This window comes from Lissotriton vulgaris, chromosome 4_1, assembly GCF_964263255.1.
Source record: "Lissotriton vulgaris chromosome 4_1, aLisVul1.2, whole genome shotgun sequence".
NCBI classification, from domain to species: domain Eukaryota; kingdom Metazoa; phylum Chordata; class Amphibia; order Caudata; family Salamandridae; genus Lissotriton; species Lissotriton vulgaris.
The window spans coordinates 1,917,939,117-1,917,961,029 of NC_141691.1; the positions used below are offsets into that span (position 1 = coordinate 1,917,939,117).

General features: G+C 47.0%; 1 protein-coding gene across 1 annotated transcript in view; it reads right to left on the bottom strand.

Moving 5' to 3' along the window:
• The window catches only part of ZFAT (zinc finger and AT-hook domain containing), a 933,238-nt gene that overhangs the window by 637,636 nt on the left and 273,689 nt on the right, over positions 1-21,913 (bottom strand). Inside the window, exon 4 of the mRNA XM_086966254.1 lies at positions 17,284-17,463. Within this exon, the coding sequence (XP_086822380.1) occupies positions 17,284-17,463 (180 nt within the window). The remainder of the gene's footprint in view (positions 1-17,283; positions 17,464-21,913) is intronic.

Genomic DNA, 21,913 nt, shown 5'->3' on the forward strand with positions numbered 1-21,913 from the left:
ACCTGGAAACCCTCCAGCTTAGGCTACAAAGCAGACAACCCACCCACTCATTGGGACACCTTTTGGACCCCATTTTTTCCAACATTGTTGATCTCACAACCTTAGATCACACCCCGTTACCATGGTCTGACCTTTTTCTAATATCACTGAACTGGGGGATATCTAACACCACGCGCCTTAAACCTCTACCTAACAAGTCTACACGCCCCTGGGCCACACTAGACCCAGAAAAATGGAAGCAAAATCTAGAGTGTTCCCCTCCTATACTTGTCTCAAACCCCGCTCAAGCCGACTCCGAGTTCTCTAAATGGATCGGAGAGACGCTGGATAAAACCCTACTGAAAAAATCTACATGTAAACCCCGGGGTAAAATTACCTCCCCATGGTTCACCCAGGAAATGCGTCTTTTGAAAAAAATCTGTAAAAAATCGGAAAGAGAGTAGAGAAAAAACTTCGACCCTATTAAAAAGATAGAATATAAACATACAATTCTTAATTATAAAAATGCTCTCAAAATTGCTCAGTCCAACTTTTTCGAAGAAAAAATCAAATCATCTGCTAACTCATCCAGGGAGACTTTTCAAATTGCTAAAAAACTTCTTAAAGCACCGGACCCTCCCCCGCCGGTGGAGCCCTCAGCTAACCGGTGTAACGAACTTGCTGAATTTTTTAACTCTAAGATTAAGAATATTCTCAACTCCCTTCCGTTACAAACATCCGACGCTCCCCCCCATTCTAACCCGCCTAGTCACACTCCCCAAACAACAGTACATCAGTTGACTCAATTCGTCCCCATGACAATAGATACTCTCTCCCCAATATTACACTCAATCAAAAGTGGATCTCCATCTGACCCTGCGCCTTTCAACATCTTAAAATCAGTTGCTCCTACCATTCTTCCATACTTGGCAACCCTGATTAACACCTCGCTTCTTCATGGTGTCGTTCCACCTAGCTGGAAAAAAGCAATTGTCAAAGCCCTAATCAAGAAACCGCACTTAGATCCACTAGAGCTAAGCAATTTTCGGCCGATTTCCCTGCTCCCAGGCATCAGCAAGATCGCCGAAAAATGTGTTAACCATCAACTTTCCGACCACCTTGAAACCAATGGCCTCCTTGAACCCTCTCAGACGGGATTTAGGCCTGGCCAGAGCACGGAGACCGCGATGTTGGCGGTTGTCGAAGAGGCAAGAAAGATCATCGATTCAGGAGGATCAGTGGCAGTGATCCTCCTGGACCTGAGCGCAGCCTTCGACACCGTCAACCATTCGATACTGGTCCATAGGCTTAGGGACCTTGGAATCACAGGGACGGCTTTGTCCTGGCTGGAATCCTTCCTGAACGATAGGTCCTTTCAGGTAGCAGATGGTAACTTAATCTCCAAATCCACTGCCATTCATTGCGGGGTCCCTCAGGGGTCATCCCTGAGCCCGGCCCTTTTTAATGTTTACATGTCCCCCCTTGAGAAAATCGTCACCCCATTCGGGATCAAGCTTTTAACCTACGCTGACGATACCCAATTGGTGGTTTCCCTAAGTCAGCAAGACCAATCTTACACCAATCTCCATAAATGTCTTAGTGACATCATTAAATGGATGAACATGTCACATCTTAAACTTAATAGTGATAAGACAGAGATAATGGTTCTAGGTTATCAGTCACTTTTTCAACCCGAGTCCCTGTGGCCCCCTGTATGGGCACACCACCGAACCCTAAACAGGAAATCAAGAGCCTAGGGATTTGGTTGGACGAAGGTCTCAACTTCTTCACCCAAGCAAGGAAAACGGCCGGCGTGTGCCATGGCCTTCTACGGACCGCCAGAAAAATTCTGCCCTTACTCCCAGCACAATCCCAAAAACTCCTGATTCAGGGCCTCGGGATGTCCCGTCTAGACTACGGCAACGCTCTCTACCTGGGGGCCCCCAAAAAAGTACTAGCAAAACTTCAGATAGTACAAAATACTGCCGCCCGCCTTCTTACAGGAACCCACCACCGCTGTTCAGCCAAACCAGTCCTTAATGCCCTGCACTGGCTGCCCATCCAGGAAAGAGTACAATTTAAGGCTCTCTGTACGACCCACAAAATTCTTCAGGGAAAGGCTCCACCTATTTTAAAAGACCTTATCAACCCTTACAAAACCAATAGAACTCTCCGTTCCTCACATTGCAACTTGGCATCTGTACCCAGAATTAAGAAGGCCCGCTCTGGAGGCCGACTCTTTGCTATAATGCTTCCAAGTTGTGGAAATCTTTGCCCCCAGACATTCGGGCCCAGCCCAATCTTCTCTCATTTCGTAAGGCACTTAAGACCTGGCTGTTCCCATAATGCTTCCCTCCCTCATTTCTGTCATTTCTATCACTAGCGCTGGGACGCTTACGGGCAGCCATGTGCTTTACAAATCTGTAAAATAAATAAAATAAATAAAGGGAAGCCAGATCTTTGCTAGTAATGATAGCGTCAAGAGTAGCCCCTTTGGAATTTGTTGGCGAATGGCAGAGTTGATTCAAATCAGTAACATCAAGGAGGTCATGGAGGATGTTAACCAAGGGATTATTGTTCCAGTGAATATTGAAGTCTCTGAGGAAAAGGTTTTTGGAGTTGGAAATTGAGGCTTGGAAAAGTAGGTCAGACAATTCCTCCAAAAAGGGCAAAGGGTCACCAGGGGGATGGTAGATATTATGTAGCCAAATAGGAGGGGAACCCTGATCTTTAAGTTCGGCTCCAATGTATTCGAAAGTGGCTTGATCGGAATTCTGAAACAAGGGAGAGATGGAGTTCATCTTTATAGATTATGGCTAGGCCCCAACCAATTTTGTCAAGCCTATCTTTTCTGAGGATGGAGTAACCCGGGGGAGAGAGCAGGTCAAGAATAGATGAGGAGTGAGCCTTTAGCCAGGTTTCCATAAGAAAAGCAATGTCAATGGCTTCACTAAGGATGGTTTCCGAGACTTCTGTTGCATGTCGTGTGGCCAATCGACAGTTGACCAGCATGCAGTTGAGGGGTTTAGGGTTGGTTTTGGGGGGACAGCAGGAATGGATAGTGGTGAGTTGAGGAGGTGGTCTGGCCGTGCTAGGGCAGGTAGGGATACAGCTTTTCCCCAGGATCACGGGAATAGTGGAGTGAAGTGTAGGAGGGTAAGTAATCATGGTGAGTTGCGGAGGAGGACTGGGCGAGCCAGGGGAGGTAGGGATACGGCTTCTCCCCAGGATCACGGGAATAGTGGAGTGAAGTGTAGGAGGGTCAGTAGTCATGGTGCTAGGGGGGTAGGTATTATTTAAGTCCCAGGGGTCTGTGGAGGGGAGATGGATCAGAGCTTGGGATGGTATAAGAGACAGTTACCGGGAGGTCCATCGGCTGAAATACCGTAATGAGTAGTACATCGTTGTTGAGGGAAAGTAGTGTTAGTTGGTACAGAGCCCATAGTAAGGGGATGATTGGCAGGATTAGTATTGGAGAGGGCGTTAAAGTCTTTCCTGAGAGATGAAAGTTCCAACGTCAGGATAGAGAGGTGGAGTTCAATGTTAAGAAGCAATTTGGTTAAGAGCGTGGAAGGTAAGGAGGCAAGGAAGTCGGGGGGAGAGGGACATGTTCCACATTAGACAGGTAGAGAGGAATAGGAAGTGGACGTGGAGGGAACCCAGGTGGCAGGAAGTGAGGGGTGTTCCAGCTGCTAGACTGAGGATGAATTGTAGTGTGAGAGCCCTTGGGCAAGAAGGGGGGTCACACCAGTGAAGTGGCACATCAAGGCTATAAGCTTCAAAGGCTGTACCACCTCTAATATGCATCAGGGCTGACTCGCAGTGGAGTAAACATCCCTTCCTTTAGCCCAGGCACCTCTCCACCCGGAAAGGCAGGAATTTAGTTAGTCAAGGAGGTGTACAACCCAGGAAGGCTAGCCACACCTTCAGGGTGAGCAGACTGGTCTGTACATTAAAATTAGATTTTTTTCCATCTTTAGAAGTGGCAGAACAGAAAGTTCTAGGCAGAAAAGACGACCCACACCACCGGAGTGGTCATCTCAGGGGTAGACTAGAAGCAGGGACTGGCTGTCCGATGGCTACTAGCTCCCACACCTCTAACTCCCCTAAATATAGAAGTTAAGGGAGCCCCTGACACCACAACCTCAGTTCTGAACAACCTGCATCAAAGAGGAGAAAAGAAGAAACATGCTAGGCTTGCACAAAGCAAAAGGGGGATACTTTGAACCGGTGGCAACGCTGCTGGAACTGCTTCACTGGAGACTCGTCCCAGGCTATATCACAGTTCCCCCAGACAGAGGGCCCCAGTGGGAGCCTGAAGCACCCTCAGACTCCCCTGGACTAGTGCCACTAGTCCCCTGCAAACTGAAGGTAAAACAACGCTCCAAATACTAAGAATCGCTAGCCATCGGGCCCTCCAAGCGATCGCCCAACTCCAGATGGGATAGTGCATTGTGGGAACTGAGTCCTGCCGTCTACAAAATTACAGGCAGCTACCGCATTCCGCTAGATCACCAGACAGCCAAGTTTTTTTCTGCTCTACTTACTGCTGCCAAGGCTGTTGGTCACCAGTCCAGGGACAACTCTGCCGTCGGGCTTCACAGGCCAGGTAAAATTGGCCTGACTCTCAAGGCTTGGTCCAGGAACCAAAATCGCCTTACGCTGCAAGGGTGCAACGCAACTCAACCTGCAAGTGACTGATTGTCAGTAGTGGTTTTCCTCTTAACCCCAATAATAAAGTTTCACTGTATTATTCTGCACTGATTTTATATAACTTCAAAAATTCTTTAACTCCGGTTATATGTATGCAATTCTGTTCGTTCTGGTGTCTACATTAAGATAAAAATAGATTCTATTTTTTATAAATTGGTGTTGGATTTCTTGAGTTGTGTCAATTATTTATCGTCCTTGTTGGCACGCTGAAATGCTTAACACATGTTCCTCTAGTAAAGCCTGACTGCTTTTTGCCACACTACTAGGACTGAGCTAAAGATATATTAGTGTGAATCCAAGGACCATCTTTGGGATATTGTGAGAGTATTACATGGTGCGGTCTAACCCCACACCACATGATACTCAATTTTCCCACACACTGGTTCTGTCCATATTTTATTTCTTAACTGTCATGTTGTTTGAAGTGTCATATTCACCCATCATACATCTCTCAAGATTAGTCTTTGTTCTTGGTGGGCCAGAGAATACCTTTAGTAGAAAGACTGGTTTCCCCCTAGGAGATGCCCCTAAGGAGACTGTGCTGGATCTCAGTCACAGATCACATCCAGACTAGGGGCACTATTACAATGGCGGGCGGACTATGCGGGGTCACCCGCCAGGGGTGTGGCGGTCCCGCTGTGCACATTATGATGCGCCCGCCACATTGTCGGGCGCATCCCGCATAGTTTACAAACAGCACCCGTCGCAATGTAAAATCAGCATGTTGTGCATTTGCATGCACAACGTGACTGGCACCGCGCGGTACCTGCCACCTTGTTCATGCAAATGTCGGGGGTACCATGGGTACCCTCCAAGTGCAGCCACCCACCCCGACAGCCCCCTGGGGCCCCCGAAGAAAAGACTGTATGCCTTCCCACGGTGGCAACGCCGCCATGGAGAGGCTGCTCTCTGCCATCATCCTAATATGGATGATAAAGCCACCATATTAGCCATGTTTTTCGGACGGTCGGCTTGTCGACCGGCGGAAAATCGGCGGACGGTCTTTCCGTCTGCCTGGGATCACCCCCAGCCATCCTAATATGGCGTGGGGTCTTTCTGGTGTGGATGGCGGGCGGTTTACCATCCTAATGAGTCCCTATGACCGGTGTATCCCTTTAGTAACGACCATCTATCCCGTGTATACCCATCCCTGATCTCTCTCTCGATCAAGAATCACGAAAAATCTTTTCTCTACTTTTTATTGAAAAAAAAACGTTTTAAAGTCTGAATGCAAACATGTAAATTGTAAGTATAGAGCCTAGTCTGCAGTCCAAAAGTCTACAAGGCATGCCCAGAAACGCATTCCATTCGACCTAATAGTCATTTTTATGCTTAAGTCGTACAGTAAACTATTTCAAGAATAGTTATAAGCACATGCAGATGATACAGGTTTCAGTTCTTAAGCCTATTAACATGAACGGCAGTTAAGGTATTCACACTAAGATCAAAAACTCATTAAATTCATTTCAAGTTCAAAGACAATTAGTGTTTAAAATTTCAAAACGTAAAATAATCCTTATGAGTGAAGTGTATATAAATGTTTAAAGAAAACTACAGTTCACATAGGCTCAGGAGAAATGAAAGAAAAATAATGTATGCTCAAACCAATGTGATATGGCAGATTTCTCTTGGCATCCAGATCAAAGGCATAAAAATAGAGTTTAATAAAAAGCTTGTTTGATCTCGAATGCCATTAATAATAGATCTGAAGTGAGAGGAAGAGCGATAACTTGACTAGCTGCCCTAAAAGCAGTCTATAAAAACACTCTAGGAAGACACAAATCTATGTAATGCAGCAACAAAAAATAGATACCGACTTCCAATACTAAGTAATGTTTTTGATTTTCAATCGAATGCCACACCAAATGAATTACATTGGACACAAATCTAAAATTGGAGATCCAGAGAAATAATAGTTATGTCCAATTAATGGCTTAGGCCAGTGCAACTATATTACTGGTAGAGAAAGACGGTTGGACTAAAATTCTTAATTCCCCTCTATATAACTGTTTTGTGGCACTAACGAGGTGTGAAGCAGCTGTATCGAACCACAACAATACATAACAGAAATGGTGTATAAAAAAACGGAAACCTTGCAAATACCACAACGTGTGAAAATAAAAAACGTAGTAGCAAAACACCACATTGTACCCAATTCAGTGGAATTCTAAAGAAATTGCTTCTTATCATAAAAATAGCTACCAATGAAAACATGAAGGAATGTTTTAGGCAATAGAGATGCAGCCTGCCTAGACTTTGAGCTTGTTACCTCAGAAAGCTCTGTCAAGGGTGGAAGTGTAATGTCTGATGCACCATGGGTGAAACAAAGGAATACTAAACTGCCTGATGATGGCAGAGCTGCTTCTATTTTTCTCAAAATAATGTATCTGGGAATTTGAGGTGGGGTGAAGTCATTACTTAATTTGAGCTGGTGGTTGCCGATGGGGCCACTTTCACTCATTTTGGTGGGGACTGGCACTTATTTTTTTCTCATCAGACACTTCCCAAGAGCAAGACTGGGAAAACATACAGACTGAAAAAAGGAGGAGGAGAAAGACGTTACAAGCCTCAGTATGGAAGAAAGGAGAAACCTGTAAGAGTGAGATAAAGGGGCAGCGCGTATCTTGCATTGGACTAAAGAGGCCTGACAGATTCAGGACTATACAAATTGGAAAGGGGAGACCACTCGGTCCCCCCGAACGTATGGATGGGTGCCCCCATCCCCCGGGAAAACGTTGTGGGCGTGTATGCCCAAAGCGGCGTAGCCTGAGCACGCCCCTCCCGCCCAGAAGAGGTTGGCCTAGACACCCGCCCGGAAGTCCGTGCACGGATGGGCGTACCCGAGGCGGGCCCTCGCCCTCCCGCTGATGGATAAATAGCGCGGGAATACAACGAAGCTTCTTCTTGTTCCTCTGCTCTGAAGGCTGCACCACTCGTCGCTCGTGAGCCCTCTAGGGAACAAGCGGCACTTTTTTGAACCTTGTAATCTTTATTTTTCACTTTCAGGATCAGGCGTGTGGAAGATCGAGTCACCCTTGCGAGTCAAGTCGGACGGAGAGATCGAAGTCATGCCTGGCAAGAAATCTGGAAAGAGCTCCGAGATGGAGAGAATGCTGCGCACATTGGTGAACCAAGTGGCGGTGATGGACCGGAAGTTGGGTAAAGTTGATCAGATCGGTCGTGGCTTAGCGGCCGTCAGGAAACAGGTGGCGGCCCAGAATGCCCCCTCAGGGCGGCCTAAAAGAGTCATAGGACCGGCATTGCCGAACGTCGCCCCGGGGGATAAGGGTAAGAAAAAGAAGGGGAGGGCTGGTCCTAGTGAGGTCCCAGTCCCAGGTCTAGCTCCATCGAGTCCCGGCGCGGACATTCCCGTTGCGCCGGCGGCCAGCCCGGTACCAGGACCGGATGGGGGTTCGCCAATTCCCGTGGTGATCACGCCAATGGGGGATGACCAAATGCCCCCAGAATTAGCACTTCAGTTAGCAGCGGTATTACCATGGCTAAAGAAGGGAGCAGGGGGATCAGCGGCTGCGGGAGACCCGGCTGAAGGAGCCAGATTAAATATAGAGCAGTTGCGGCAGTCAAGGGATGCCGGGACGGCGAATGTACCTTCTATTTCCCCGCAGATGGCGACGGGGGTCACGGCTGACGGTCGGGTGAAGACAACGGACGCAGCTGGGAAGTCGGCTGAAGCCGGTAAGAGAGCGTTGCCATTGGTGGGGGAGGGTCCAGTACCCTCAAGGCGGGAAAGTTTATCGCAACATATTCCCATGGTTACAAAGGAGATGGTGTGGGGAGACAAGTATATTAACATGTTTTCACTTTTGACTGACCATCGTGAGTTAGAATATGCAATGACCCAGAAAGATCTATGGCACCCCAGCGTATGGCGGGCCAAGATGGCGGAATTCAGGGTCGATGAGACCATGGTGAACTGGGTCAGGGCCTTTTCTATTTTTACGGCAATTATTGGGGAGCGTAAACCAGAAGTGTTGACTGATTTAGCGTGTTATCAGAACAGGATCATGAATTTCCATGCGATGTATGGGAGAAATGAATGGAAGGGTTACGATGTTGCCTTTAGAAAAGCAAAGGAGTTTAACGAGGCATTGACATGGGATTGTTTGGATACAGTGTCATGGCATGCTCAGCTCTTGCCGGGGCCGGCGGGTACTTCGGTACCAAGCACGAGTGGCTCTGGGGCATTCCATCAGAAGCCGTCGCAGCCCTTTCGGGCAAGCGCCGGAGGGGATCCCCATGCGCAGGTCCGGCGGGAATGGAGGCAAGCAAGGGGTTTGTTGGGGATACAACAAAGGAACCTGTACCAGGCCTCAAGGAACGTGTAGGTTCCGGCACGCGTGTTCGGGCTGTGGGAATTCCTCACACCCGGAAACCAGTTGCCGATCTAAAACCAATGGTGCGGGAGGAAAGGGGGGATCCAAGCAGGATTGATGCGGTGCCTCGGAAGCAAACATCTTCGCCCGTTGATATCTTGGCTTTGACCCCATGGCTGAACCGATACCCTGATCATGCGTCCGCCGGGACTGTGAGGGATGGCTTTTTATATGTCTTCAGGATCCCGGCGGGCAATTTTCGGGGGAGCTCCTCCTGTAAGAACCAGCTGTCTGTTCAGCACAACCCGGCGGTGGCCGCCAGAAAAATAGCGAAAGAAGTTAGCTTGGGGCGAGTGGCAGGTCCATTTGGCGGCCCGCCAGTTGCGGAATTTGTGTGTTCTCCTTTAGGAGTAGTTCCGAAGAAAGACCCGGGGGAGTATAGACTCATCCACAATTTATCGGCCCCTAGGGGGGCCCCGGTAAATGAGGCTATTGACCCCTAGGTATGGTCAGTGAGGTATGCATCGTTCGATGACGCAGTTGTTCTGTTGAATCGCCTGGGCCCCGGTGCATTGTTAGTGAAATCAGACATTGAATCTGCATTCAGGTTACTCCCGGTACACCCTCAAGACCAGCGCCTGCTGGGATTCACGTTTCAAGGGAAATTCTACATGGATAAATGCATGCCCATGGGTTGTTCGATTTCATGTGCCTATTTTGAAATGTTTAGCTCCTTTTTGGAATGGGTGTTCACAGAGGCCACAGGGCATGGACAGGTGATGCACTATTTGGATGATTTCCTTTTCCTGGGCCCAGCGGGCACTCAGGACTGTGCGCAGGCGCTGCAGGACTTCTGCACACTCATGCGGGGTTTTGGGGTCCCATTGGCGCCAGGTAAGACGGTGGGGCCATCTACCTCACTAGAGTTTCTGGGTATTGAACTAGACTCGGAGGAGGGGTGTTTCCGTCTGCCGGTTGAGAAGGTGGCCAAGTTCAGGGCTTCCTTGGTACAATGTCTCCGAAAGGAAAAGGTGACCCTGCACCAGTTACAACAGACAGTGGGCCAGCTTAATTTTGCATTAAGAGTGATGCCGATGGCTCGCCCTTTCTCGCGCTCCATAGCACAGGCTATGGTGGGCCTGAAGAAGGACACCACCGCACTAGACTGTCAGCAGAGGTTCGCCAGGACATGCGCATTTGGTTGGCATTTCTGGCGGATTTCAACGGTCGAGTGGTGTGGAACAAACCCCCAGCCTCGTCGGACGAACTGGGATTGTGGACCGACTAGGCGGGGAGCATGGGATTTGGCGCAATCTTTGGAAACCGGTGGTTGGCACAAACATGGCCGGCGTGGTGGCACTCAAGCGGCCTAACAGGTAACATTGGATTCTTGGAGCTATTCCCCATTTGGGTGGCTCTGATGGCATGGCCAGAAGACTTTAAGGACCGCTCAGTGGTGTTTTGGTCAGATAACATGACAGTGGTCGAGGGCATTAATCACCAGGCTGCACGCTGCAAATGGATCTTAAGGCTGTTGAAAGAAATTGTATTGCGATGCATGAGATTGAATGTACAATTCAGGGCAAGGCATGTGCCAGGTGTACTGAACAATGCAGCTGATGCGCTCTCTCGTTCAAACATGCAGGCTTTCAGGGGTTAGCTACCCACAGCGGATCTAGTGGCGGCACCTTTCCCCGAAGCACTATGGCAGATCGGTGCCCCGGACTACAGGACCTCGTGGGTGCCAGTTTAGCGCCCAGGACGAGGAAAGCTTATGAAGGAGCGTTCCATTCATACTGCGCCTTTTTAGGGACGGTAGGGGGGCATAGCTGGGGGCGGGAAGAGGCCTTGCTCCGATTTCTGGTGGCACTTCATAAGGAAGGCCGGTCGGCGGCAACCGCCAACAGGTACAGGGCTGCCATATCATTTATGGCACAGCTCCACGGGATACGGGACCCGACAAACTCCTTCTTAGTCAGGAAGGCCCTCCGCGGCTGGCAGCGCCTGGAGGGTCGCAGACAGGATAAAAGGCACCCGATTGGGTTGGACAGATTAGCCTTACTATTAGCAAAACTGGATGAGACATGCTCCTCGCCCAGTGAAGTAATACTGTTCCGAGCGGCTTTCGCATTGGCATTCTATGGGGCCATGCGGGTAAGTGAACTAGTGGCAAAGAATAAGAAGGATGTGGGGGGAGGTCTATGCAGGGATCACGTCCAAGTAAGGGGCGATTCTCTGCTGATCTCGATAGCCAGGTCAAAAACAGACCAGGAGGCTTTGGGGAGTAGTGTGGTGCTGCAGCGCTCCCGGGGGAACCCCGGTTGTCCAGTACGGTATTTGGAGGCCTACATGGAACAGAGGTTGACAACATGGGGGGGGGGGACCCTGCTTAGGCACGAGGATGGCACCCCGTTGAAAAGATTTCAATTTCAGAGGGTGCTGGCAATTACGATTGCAGCGGCGGGCTTGAACCCGTGTGATTTTGGGACCCACTCATTCAGAATAGGGGCCGCTACGGAAGCTACGGCTCGGGGTCTGCATACAGAGGAGGTGAAACAGTTAGGCCGTTGGTCCTCGAATTGTTTTAAGAGGTATGTGCGACTGCACATGTTGTAAAAGACTGATGAAATGCACTCACGCTTGTTGTCTTTTGTTTGGATTACAGTTTCGCAAGCCTGTAACGCGGGGCGGAAATTGGGATCGGCCCAACACCAGCGGACTAGTGGGATGGGATCACCGACTGGAGATCAAGTGGTATGGGTCGTGGGCCACTCATACGTGAGGCGTGCCGGGGACATATTCAAGGCAGGTGACGCGATTCACGCATCTGAGGAATATGGGTTCAGAGTGTCCTTCCACGGGAAGGGAGGCCTCTGTTTTGACCAATTGCAAGACTTTGTGGAGGAACTCTTAGGGCGGCACAGGTCACCGCCATCTGTAATCATAGTGCATATGGGAGGCAATGACTTGGTGAGACTGGGAAGACGGGTGTTAGTTGAGCACATATTGTCAGCAGTCAGTTGGTTGGCCAAGAGGCTCCCTGGGTGTACGATCGCCTGGTCCCACATGATTCCCAGAAGAATTTGGCGGGGGGGGGGGTTGTCTGTGTCAGCATTGAACCACTCGATAAAGAGGGTCAACAACAAGATTGAGAAACTGTTTCGCTCCGCTCATCTCCAGAGCATTCCCCATGGGTGTATTCGGGGGGATCACTATTATTTGAATGATGGTGTACATCTATCCAGGGCTGGGAATTACTTACTCATAAGAGACTTCGTAGCGTGGCTAGTGGGATTGAGGAGACATGACCTTTAGGAGGTGTGGGGGGGCCGGATAGTCAGTCAACTATCCGGCCTGTGGCGGTAAGGTCCTGATCGGTGAGCAGTAATTTCAAAGTCCCTAGGGGGGGCGCCACCCATTATGGATGGGAGCGGCCATTGGCCCCTCCCACGGGGGGGGCGGCACCCACTACGGATGGGTCGCCCAGGGGGAGACGGCCATAGGCCCCTCCCAGTGGGAGACGGCTATATGCCCCTCCCACGAATTTCCCGGGGGCCGGATATCCGCTCCGGCGGAAGAGAGTGTGGGGAAGGGGGGGGAGTCCACGCTGTCCTTCTTACGGATACCTCGCACGGGAACTCGGACGACCTTAAGATGGCGTCGAGTTAAAGGGGGCCCCCACGATAAGGGAAGTTACAGTTGGCTGCGAGGGTAAAGTCCTCTGCGCATGCGCCACTCACACCGTGAGGGCGGGAATTTGGTAATAGGGATCTGACACCGGTTAAGACCTTGCCATTAAGGGACCATCTCTCAGGGAAGCCAGGAAGGGTTTCGCAGCGGTCGAAGCGCCTTGGGACCTAGTAAGTAGTGCGCTATATAAATGCCTATACATTACATTACATTACATTACATTACATTGCCGTTGGCCCTTAATGCTAGGTTGTACAAATTCGGAATGTTATGCATTTTCAGGATGCTAGACTCGGCTAGGAAACCTTTGTATTAGAGATTTGTTAAGGTTAGCCAAAAACTTGTCTTCATCAAAATGTAATTGAAGTTGAATTTGTACATGATTCATGAAACGTTTTAATTTAAAGTTTTAAATTTTGTTTCATATTTTAATAAATACGGCCGGGGGGGTGAGGCCCCCCCGCCTTCCAAAAGTTCAAACCTGTGTCTGTCTCCTCCCTTGGGGAATTGGTGTTGGGAGGGGTGGCTGGCATCCCGGCCCATATGGAAAGGGGAGACCACTCGGTCCCCCCGAACGTATGGATGGGTGCCCCGATCCCCCGGGAAACCGTTGTGGGCGGGGGGCATGTCCCGGCTGGTATGCCCAAAGCGGCGTAGCCTGAGCACGCCCCTCCCGCCCAGAAGAGGTTGGCCTAGACACCCGCCCGGAAGTCCGTGCACGGATGGGCGTACCCGAAGCGGGCCCCCGCCCTCCCGTTGATGGATAAATAGCGCGGGAATACAATGAAGCTTCCTCTTGTTCCTCTGCTCTGAAGGCTGCACCACTCGTCGCTCGTGAGCCCTCTAAGGAACAAGCGGCACTTCATCAAAGTTTGTGGAATAAAGTAATTGTTTGTGGATTATTTGAATGTAATAAAAAGATACAGTCAATTTTGCATCGTAAATGTATGCCTTTGATTGAATATACGCTTGTAGGCCTTTTTTCCCTTTGTAGAAACGTAAAGGAATGGAGTCCGTAAAATTGTGTTTTGTGCTTTAGGACCTTTTTCCCTGGGTAGCAATGTCAAAGTCGCTGAATTGTCAAGCTGTTACAGATTTAGGCTTAATTTTCTTTCCTTAGTAGGTAAAACAACAGTCGTATTTATTTTTTGGTCGGGCGGTAAGGTCATGATCGGTGAGCAGTGATTTCAAGGTCCCTAGGGGGGGCGCCACCCATTATGGATGGGAGCGCCCAGGGGGAGGTGGCCATTGGCCCCTCCCATGGGGGGGCGGCACCCACTACGGATGGGTCGCCCAGGGGGAGACGGCCATAGGCCCCTCCCAGGGGGAGACGGCTATATGCCCCTCCCACGAATTTCCCGGGGGGCGGATATCCGCTCCGGCGGAAGAGAGTGTGGGGAAGTCCACGCTGTCCTTCTTACGGATACCTCGCACGGGAACTCGGACGACCTTAGCATGGCGTCGAGTGAAAGGGGGCCCCCACGACAAGGGAAGTTACAGTTGGCTGCGAGGGTAAAGTCCTCTGCGCATGCGCCACTCACACCGTGAGGGCGGGAATTTGGTAATAGGGATCTGACACCGGTTAAGACCTTAATGCTAGGTTGTACAGATTCGGAATGTTATGCATTTTCAGGATGCTAGACTCGGCTAGGAAACCTTTGTATTAGAGATTTGTTAAGGTTAGCCAAAAACTTGTCTTCATCAAAATGTAATTGAAGTTGAATTTGTACATGATTCATGAAACGTTTTAATTTAAAGTTTTAAATTTTGTTTCATATTTTAATAAATACGGCCGGGGGGGTGAGGCCCCCCCAGCCCCGCCTTCCAAAAGTTCAAACCTGTGTCTGTCTCCTCCCTTGGGGAATTGGTGTTGGGAGGGGTGGCGGGCATCCCGGCCCATATAGGCACTGGGACGAAAACATACGCCATTGGGCGGTAACATCCTGGGGGGGAGGGGGACTCTCCTCGAAAAGAGAAATAGACTCAATGTTACCTCGGGCAGCAGACGGGGTCACAGGGAGGAAGCTGCCACATTTTACTGTGAGTGCATGTCCACTCACTCCGCACACAGGTTGATGGAAATGGAAACGTGAAGTTGATTCAATGTTTGTTTAACATTCTGTTTTCTGAGCTATGTGAAGTCACAGAAACCTAGCAGGTGAATCATTAATAACCGAGCCTCCTTCCTACTCTTATGGATTTAATATTTAAGGTCAACAGTAAAGTTGAGCAGACCGAACTCCCTTAGGACCTCTGCTGCCTAGGCACAGCATTCAAGTGCTGACCATTTTGCAGAAGGACTAAAAGACATTAAAGACAGATGTAGCTCTCCTCACTATAACGGCAGGCCTCCCTTGGGGTTTCCCATAGTGCTACCACATGTAAGGCGTTTAGATCTGATTAGGGAAATCAGCCAGGGAAGGTCACAGGAGGAGTTCACTGCAATGCCCCCCTCAAGTGCCATTCTATAGGAAGTTAGTTCCTCTGTATTCAAAATTCGCCTCCAATAAAGCAGTTGCCTCATTTTAACTTTCTGCACAATGCACTTAAGCCCCATATCCCCATATCCACCTGGAGGGGTATAGATGGAGTACTCTAGGGCAAATAGACCAAGGATGTAAGGAATCGCTTTTCCACTCTAGCCAATTTTGGCACCTTGGAGTTCACCCAGAAGCATGCATCACATAAACCGTTCCCAATGCTTGAACAGCATATATCTAAGGAGCAGGAGAAACCGATTTTGTCAAGGTTGTTTGAAAAGTGCTTAGTAAGCCCAAACTATACTGTTGCAATCTTGTTGCATTCTTGAGATGGGACACCAGATGGACCATGGCACATAGTATGTCTAGATTCCTCGTATCTATGTGGCACGTCAGAAGAAAATTTGGCAGCAGCATCAGTAATCAAGTTTTAACCCCACCTTGTTCTCATTAGATAATATGGATTTTAATATATTTGGACCTGTTGCAATGTAATATGATGTTTATCTCCATTGAATTTTGATATCTGATACTTGAGGGATTACTGTCGCACTGTAGCAGAGATGTCTGCAATAACATCCGTACCTGAATTTTGCTGTAATTATTTGTCAATTAGGTTTTATTATTTTATATCTTATGTTTTACATTGTGATGTTTTAATGCGTTCCTTGTGATTATTTATTTGGGTTCAACATCGAATAAACATTTTTGACTGACTAAGATCCATATAATGGTTTCACTAAAAGATCCCTTGTTCATTGGACTTTTCCAGACATAATTTAGAAGTTAGACATCTTCTCCAGAGTATCTGGACTACAGGATATGAACTGGAAAGGGGTCAAAATCTGATCTTATATTGTCAACGCTTCTGGCTACAAAATGTACAAAGTGCCAGAAAAACACATCTGTAGCGGGCACACAAGCTGAAAATTGGCAATAGAGGCCTTCCTAGGTTTGTCTTGCACAGCGGCAGAGGTTTCTTCAAGAGGGCGTGGGAGTATCACTCTCCCCTCCCCCAGCCCACTGCAGCAGTGCTAAACATGAAAAATAAAATAGCAACAAAATTATTTCATTGCCATTTTTTTTCCAGTTTAGCGAGCAGCAGCCTCCAGCTGGGATAAATGGGGGTGTGTCCTCTTCTGCTGCTGATTTGTAGCATATAGGACTGGAGGAGCAAGATGGACCCTCCAAAGTAAGCATGTCAGTTTGGTCGACTCTTTTGAGCCGGCCAAACTGACATGCGCAATTTGCAGTTTGCCACTCAGCTTTCTTAGACAGCTGGGTGGAGACGAGGCACAGGTCAAAAGGGCCTGAAGGAGCATCCAGCCAGGACGCTCTAACCAATCCTGGCGCTGCTCTTGCTGGCGAGAGTAGTGCTGGAATTGGTTAATGGAATTTCCTGGAGGATGGAGGCTGGAGCCTGCAGAGTGAAGGTATTTAGCAACCTGACTAAATGAAAACCTCGATTGAGCGCAGAAGAGTGTGATAGTGTAGGGCTAATTTAAAAAAATGTTAGCAACATTTAAACATAGTAGTGTTATTATGAGGCTCATGGTATTTGAGACGGTAATATCGTACCCGTTACAACTTGGTGTGCAATTCAACATGAGTGGAATTAACAAGCCACTGTGATTTCGATATCTCGAAATGTGGAATAACATCCTAAAAACACATTTCCCACTGTTCTGAACGGCAAAATTCCGACTGTTGCAGTATTTCCCAAAGTTTTGCCTGGAGAAAAACAGCAGTAGTTTCTCACATGTTGGAATCATGATACAGGTGCAAACTTCAGGACTTTATCCTACACACCACATTTAGGCATATTTTTGTTAGCATGGGCTCCAAAGTCCACTTTTACATCGCATTCTACTCCACCCTTGCCCTAAACGGAAACCCTCATTAAATACATTGCTCTTTCAGCAGCATTTGGATTTTGTGAGTTGATGTCACTGGTCAGCACTCCCTGTCTTAATATGGTTCCAGAACCATTGAAAGGCTATGATGACAAAGTGACTTTGAACAGATGCACTACTGTGAGGAAATATAAAACGTTCTTAAGGTTTTTTTTCTACAGGTGCAGTTATTACCTGGAATAGCTTCATGAGCTGTCAAAACAACGGAGATGATAGGCTTCTTAGCTCCTGGAATTTGATCGGATTCCCTCGTGGATGAAACTTTCTCTGTTCTTTGCACTCGCAGCTTCTTTGATGTCCTTTCTTTCTCATCTTCCTTTGAACTATTTTCAAATTCAGCATCAGAATCATGACCTGAACACAAACCCACAGAAGATGCAGAAGACTGTGTTATTCAGATGTTATATTTTCATAGTAGACACAAGTGGTAACAAGCATTTGCAATGCAATAGGTCTACCATTTCCGAGAGTTTAAGCTATTGCACTGTAAATGACAATTAATTTCATATATCTGTTTTGATAATTAACAAATAAATAAAAGGCATTGTCATTTACAATGCTAATAGCTCAAACTCTTGTAAATGCAAGACCAATTTAATTTCAAAGAAGCCTCCACCATTGGACCGGGCTGCTTGGAAAGTGAAAGCCAGCATGGCTCGTTGAATGTTGCAGGAAAGCATGTCCTGTCTGCAGTAGGAGAAACTCATTGAAGTAAACAGTGCTTACAGACTAAATAAGACATACTGTGTAACAGAAGTAAAAGGGGCAGTCCTCCAGGGAGGTTACACAATGAAGACAAGGCGGTACTAAGGAGAGATTTACAAGCCTATTGGCGAATCAGAAGCCAGCATTTACAAAGGTCAATGACACTAGCCAATGAAAAATATGGGCAGAGAGTGGGTGTAGTTTCAAGTCCGTACTCGAAAATACAGCATGCTTGGCAGAGCAGCGTATGTGCTGCCCAGGCTTGACCTAAAAATACCAGCACACTTTCAGTAACTTGGAGAACAACCGCCTATTGTTAATATTGAGTCCATTGAGAGATGGAGGAGGAGTGAAATCTGTCTGTCTTCCAGATATACTGTGGGCGCATATGGAGTCACATTCATATTAAGAGAAACAGCTCTTACAATAAACTGCTATCAGCTGCATATACGTTTATAAGAGCTCACAATCTAAAAGCCCTAGTCCAATAAATCTGGGTCTGGAGATGAAGGGCCTGATTAAGAGTTTGCCGGACAGGGTTATTCCGTCACAAATGTGACGGATATCCTGTTTGCCAAATGACAATTCCATTATTCAATTCAATAAGAACTTTATTTGGATAACAAAGTATCCATACAAGTACAAATACATAAGGAAAGGAAAAAAGAAAAAATCACAAAACAGTTAAAATAAGCATCAAAAATTCACATAATACATACAAATTCATGGGTCAAGCATAGTCTGTCTAGCTTGGACGGCTGAACGCAAAAAAGTGCTAGTGCGAAATATGAGTTCATCGTTATCCATAGTTAATATCATTAGATATGCATTTTCCAAGCTAATAGGCTAAAGTTTTTCAAAATACGGAATTAAAAACCATTTAATATATTTCATATAAAATTTACAAAGGAATACAAAATGCAACACAGATTGACCACTCAAGCCATCACACGGACAAGGCAAGGAATCAAATTCTTTCTGGTGGCCAAGGGGGAAACAAAGTGCAAATTTAATTGAGCCTGCCCTTAGGCGGAATAATAGTCCCCGCACCCAGTGGCTCATGGGAAGTGTCAGATAGTGAGGCATAGGCGAAGTTAAAAAATCAAAAGCCAGATATGTGGAAACAGTGATCTTAAGAGATTCCCAGTTTGATCTTTCTTCATCATACAGTGTGTATAGGGCATTTCTTATTTCATTTTTGTGTGGGAGATTATCAACAATATACTTAGTAAAAACATTCGCTTAATTAATGCTACAGAGACTATTATACACTCCAGAGAGCCAGGGAATATCCAGACATTTATCACAGTTCCGACAGTCAGTAATAATATCCCTGGTAAGTGATGCCGCCGGGTTCTTCCAAATAGAAAGTCAAAGCAGGGCAGGGCGAGCACGAATGAAGTCCTCGATGAAATTAAAATTTAACTCCTTGTGACAGACATATTGTGTAGTAGAGATAGGAACACAGAGCGTCTTCCTGAGGAATCTATACTCTTTCAATTGTATGGGTCCACACTTGGCCACACCCCAAACCTCCGCGCCATAAGTGGCAACGGGGGTACACTGGGCTTTATACATTTTTAAGATAGCAGATAAGGTGCCAGTGTGTTTAGAACTAGGTAGGCTAAGGATTGAATTGATGGCCTCTGAGAACCTACCCCTGGAGTGGGCAATGTGCTCAGTCCAGGAGTTGTTCGCAGCAAAGACCACCCCTAAATAAGGAAAACTATTAGTGGACCACAGTTTGTCTGCGCCTACCGAAATACTACCTAACTGTCGTTTATTAGGGCCACAAGACATAATAAAGGATTTCTTGAAGTTGTTTTTTAAGTCGAGAGACTCCATATAATCGACAAATCCCTTCACCAAGATGCGTAAAGCATTCGGAGTGCGGCCCATAAGGACCGCGCCATCTGCGTAGAGCAGAACGGGGAGGGAATTGCCCATAATTTCCGGGACATCATAGGAAAGAGGGATAAGGGTTTTATGAAGGTCATTAATATAAATAATAAAAAGAAGAGGGGCTAGGACACAACCTTGTCTAACCCCTCTTTGGACTTTAAAAGTATTTGTTACTTCGCCCCCCTGGCCAATTCTGACACAAGCGTTCACATCTTTGTGCAAGTAAGCCAGGAAATGCACGAGAAGCTTGTCTAAGCCGTAATTCAAGAGGGCTGTCCAGAGTTTCGATCTATTGACAAAATCGAACGCAGAGGACAGGTCCATGAAGGCGAGATAGACTGGCGATCTACGTGCAATATTGTATTTCCCCAGAATTAGGTTTAGATTGAGACACTGCTCAATGGTTCCGCTCCTATTGCGGAAACCTAATTGGCAGCGTTCCAAAATGCCATTGTCCTCGGTCCAGCACAGAATCTTATTATATAAGATCCTGCCAAGAATTTTTAGCGTATTATCGATGAGGGAGATTGGTCTGTAACAGCTTGGTTGAGAACGATCGCTCTTTTTAAAAATAGGGACGATAATGTTTGTTGACCAAGTGCAAGGGAGGGGAGCAACAGTAAGATTGAATTCCATTATATCCTGTGGAACTTGTAATACAGCGTTTGTGATGGAGTATCTTGTCTGCCAAGATCCAAATCAGGCCCCAAGTCATTACTGTTTTAATATTTTAGGCGATAAAGGACGTAACAGGAGAGCTCAAATTTTTGGGAGAGCCTCAAATTTTGCAAAATATACACATTTAACACCAAATCAGTGCTGAGCAAATAAAGTACAATTACAGAAAATCACACATCCATTTCAGAAAACAAATTCCACATACAGCAGTAAAAGCATACCTCACGCTCTGAAGCTCTGCATTGCAGGGCTGGGGAGAGGGGCGCACCCCACACATGGCACTAATTTGGCCAGACTCCATTGTATACTTGTGAGGCAGCTGGCATAGGTGACATTTTAGGAGGCCCTCACCAAATATAGCAGCAGGACCAAGAACTTTGCATCACGTGATGGCCATGCGCCCACACAAAATACAACAGAAAAACAGGGCGAACACAAGCAACAAAATCTCGAGAAATAAGGAACATAAAAATGTCACTTATAGGATGATACAAAAGTTATGGATCGCTCACAGAGTTCAAAGCACTTTGGTAGCATCAGTCTTACTTAAATGTACTGAGTTGGTTGGGAGGGTATTAGGATCAAATGGTAGACTTGATTATATATTTTTTTTAATGGGCACCACTTTGGCGTTTGGTGGCTCTTGGAGCTGCCTCCTTTGAAAACACCCTCTTTGTAATTCTTAAGTGGAGTTTGTTGAAAAGAAGAGCTAAATCACGAATCAAAAGAAAAACATATTTTTTTAATCCATACTCAAAACTAAATTATAGTTAAACTCTGTCAAAGGTCCGCGGGCAAACCAGACTAAATCAGATAGATTTGTTTAGCAAACAGAGGAAAAAACTTGCTTGTGTTTGTGCTGCTTGTACCTCCTTGCACCACAAAAGGCAGGCCTGGTATGTGCAGGCTGGCCAAAGAGATTCCAAGAAGATGATAAGAGATGGCAGATGCGTAAGGCACTGGACGAAGGTTCCCAAGGCACAGTACCTTTGGATCAGTGACATTTTAATGCTTGGGCAAAGTGGACGGTGGCTCAGGTACCCAGCATTTCAAGGGGCCGCTGATAGAGCCAGCTCTCTTCTGCATAGAGTATTGCCCTGCTGGTCTTTAATAATTCTTACACAGATTGTTTTAAATACCGTTTTCTTTTAATTTATGTTTGATGTTGGTGATGTGAGGGTGTATATTACAGACATTTTGCATAGAATTATTGTGTTTATGTTCACCAACACCATGCAACATCCATAAAAAAAAGTTTCTTGTAGATCAAAACAGGACCTCATATATGAGAAGTGGGAGGTTTTCACAGAGATTATTTACAATAATATTAGTGAGTTGCTGCTGTACAACAATACCAAAATCACTCATCATTATCCCTGATCATTAGATGAAAACACATTTGGACCAGTGTATCTGTGCACTGTCAGTGATCTGGCAAAAGATGCTGCAGCCCTTATCTTGATCGACCTTTCAGAAGCATTCGACACGGTCGACAAAACCTGTTACTCAACCGTCAGAA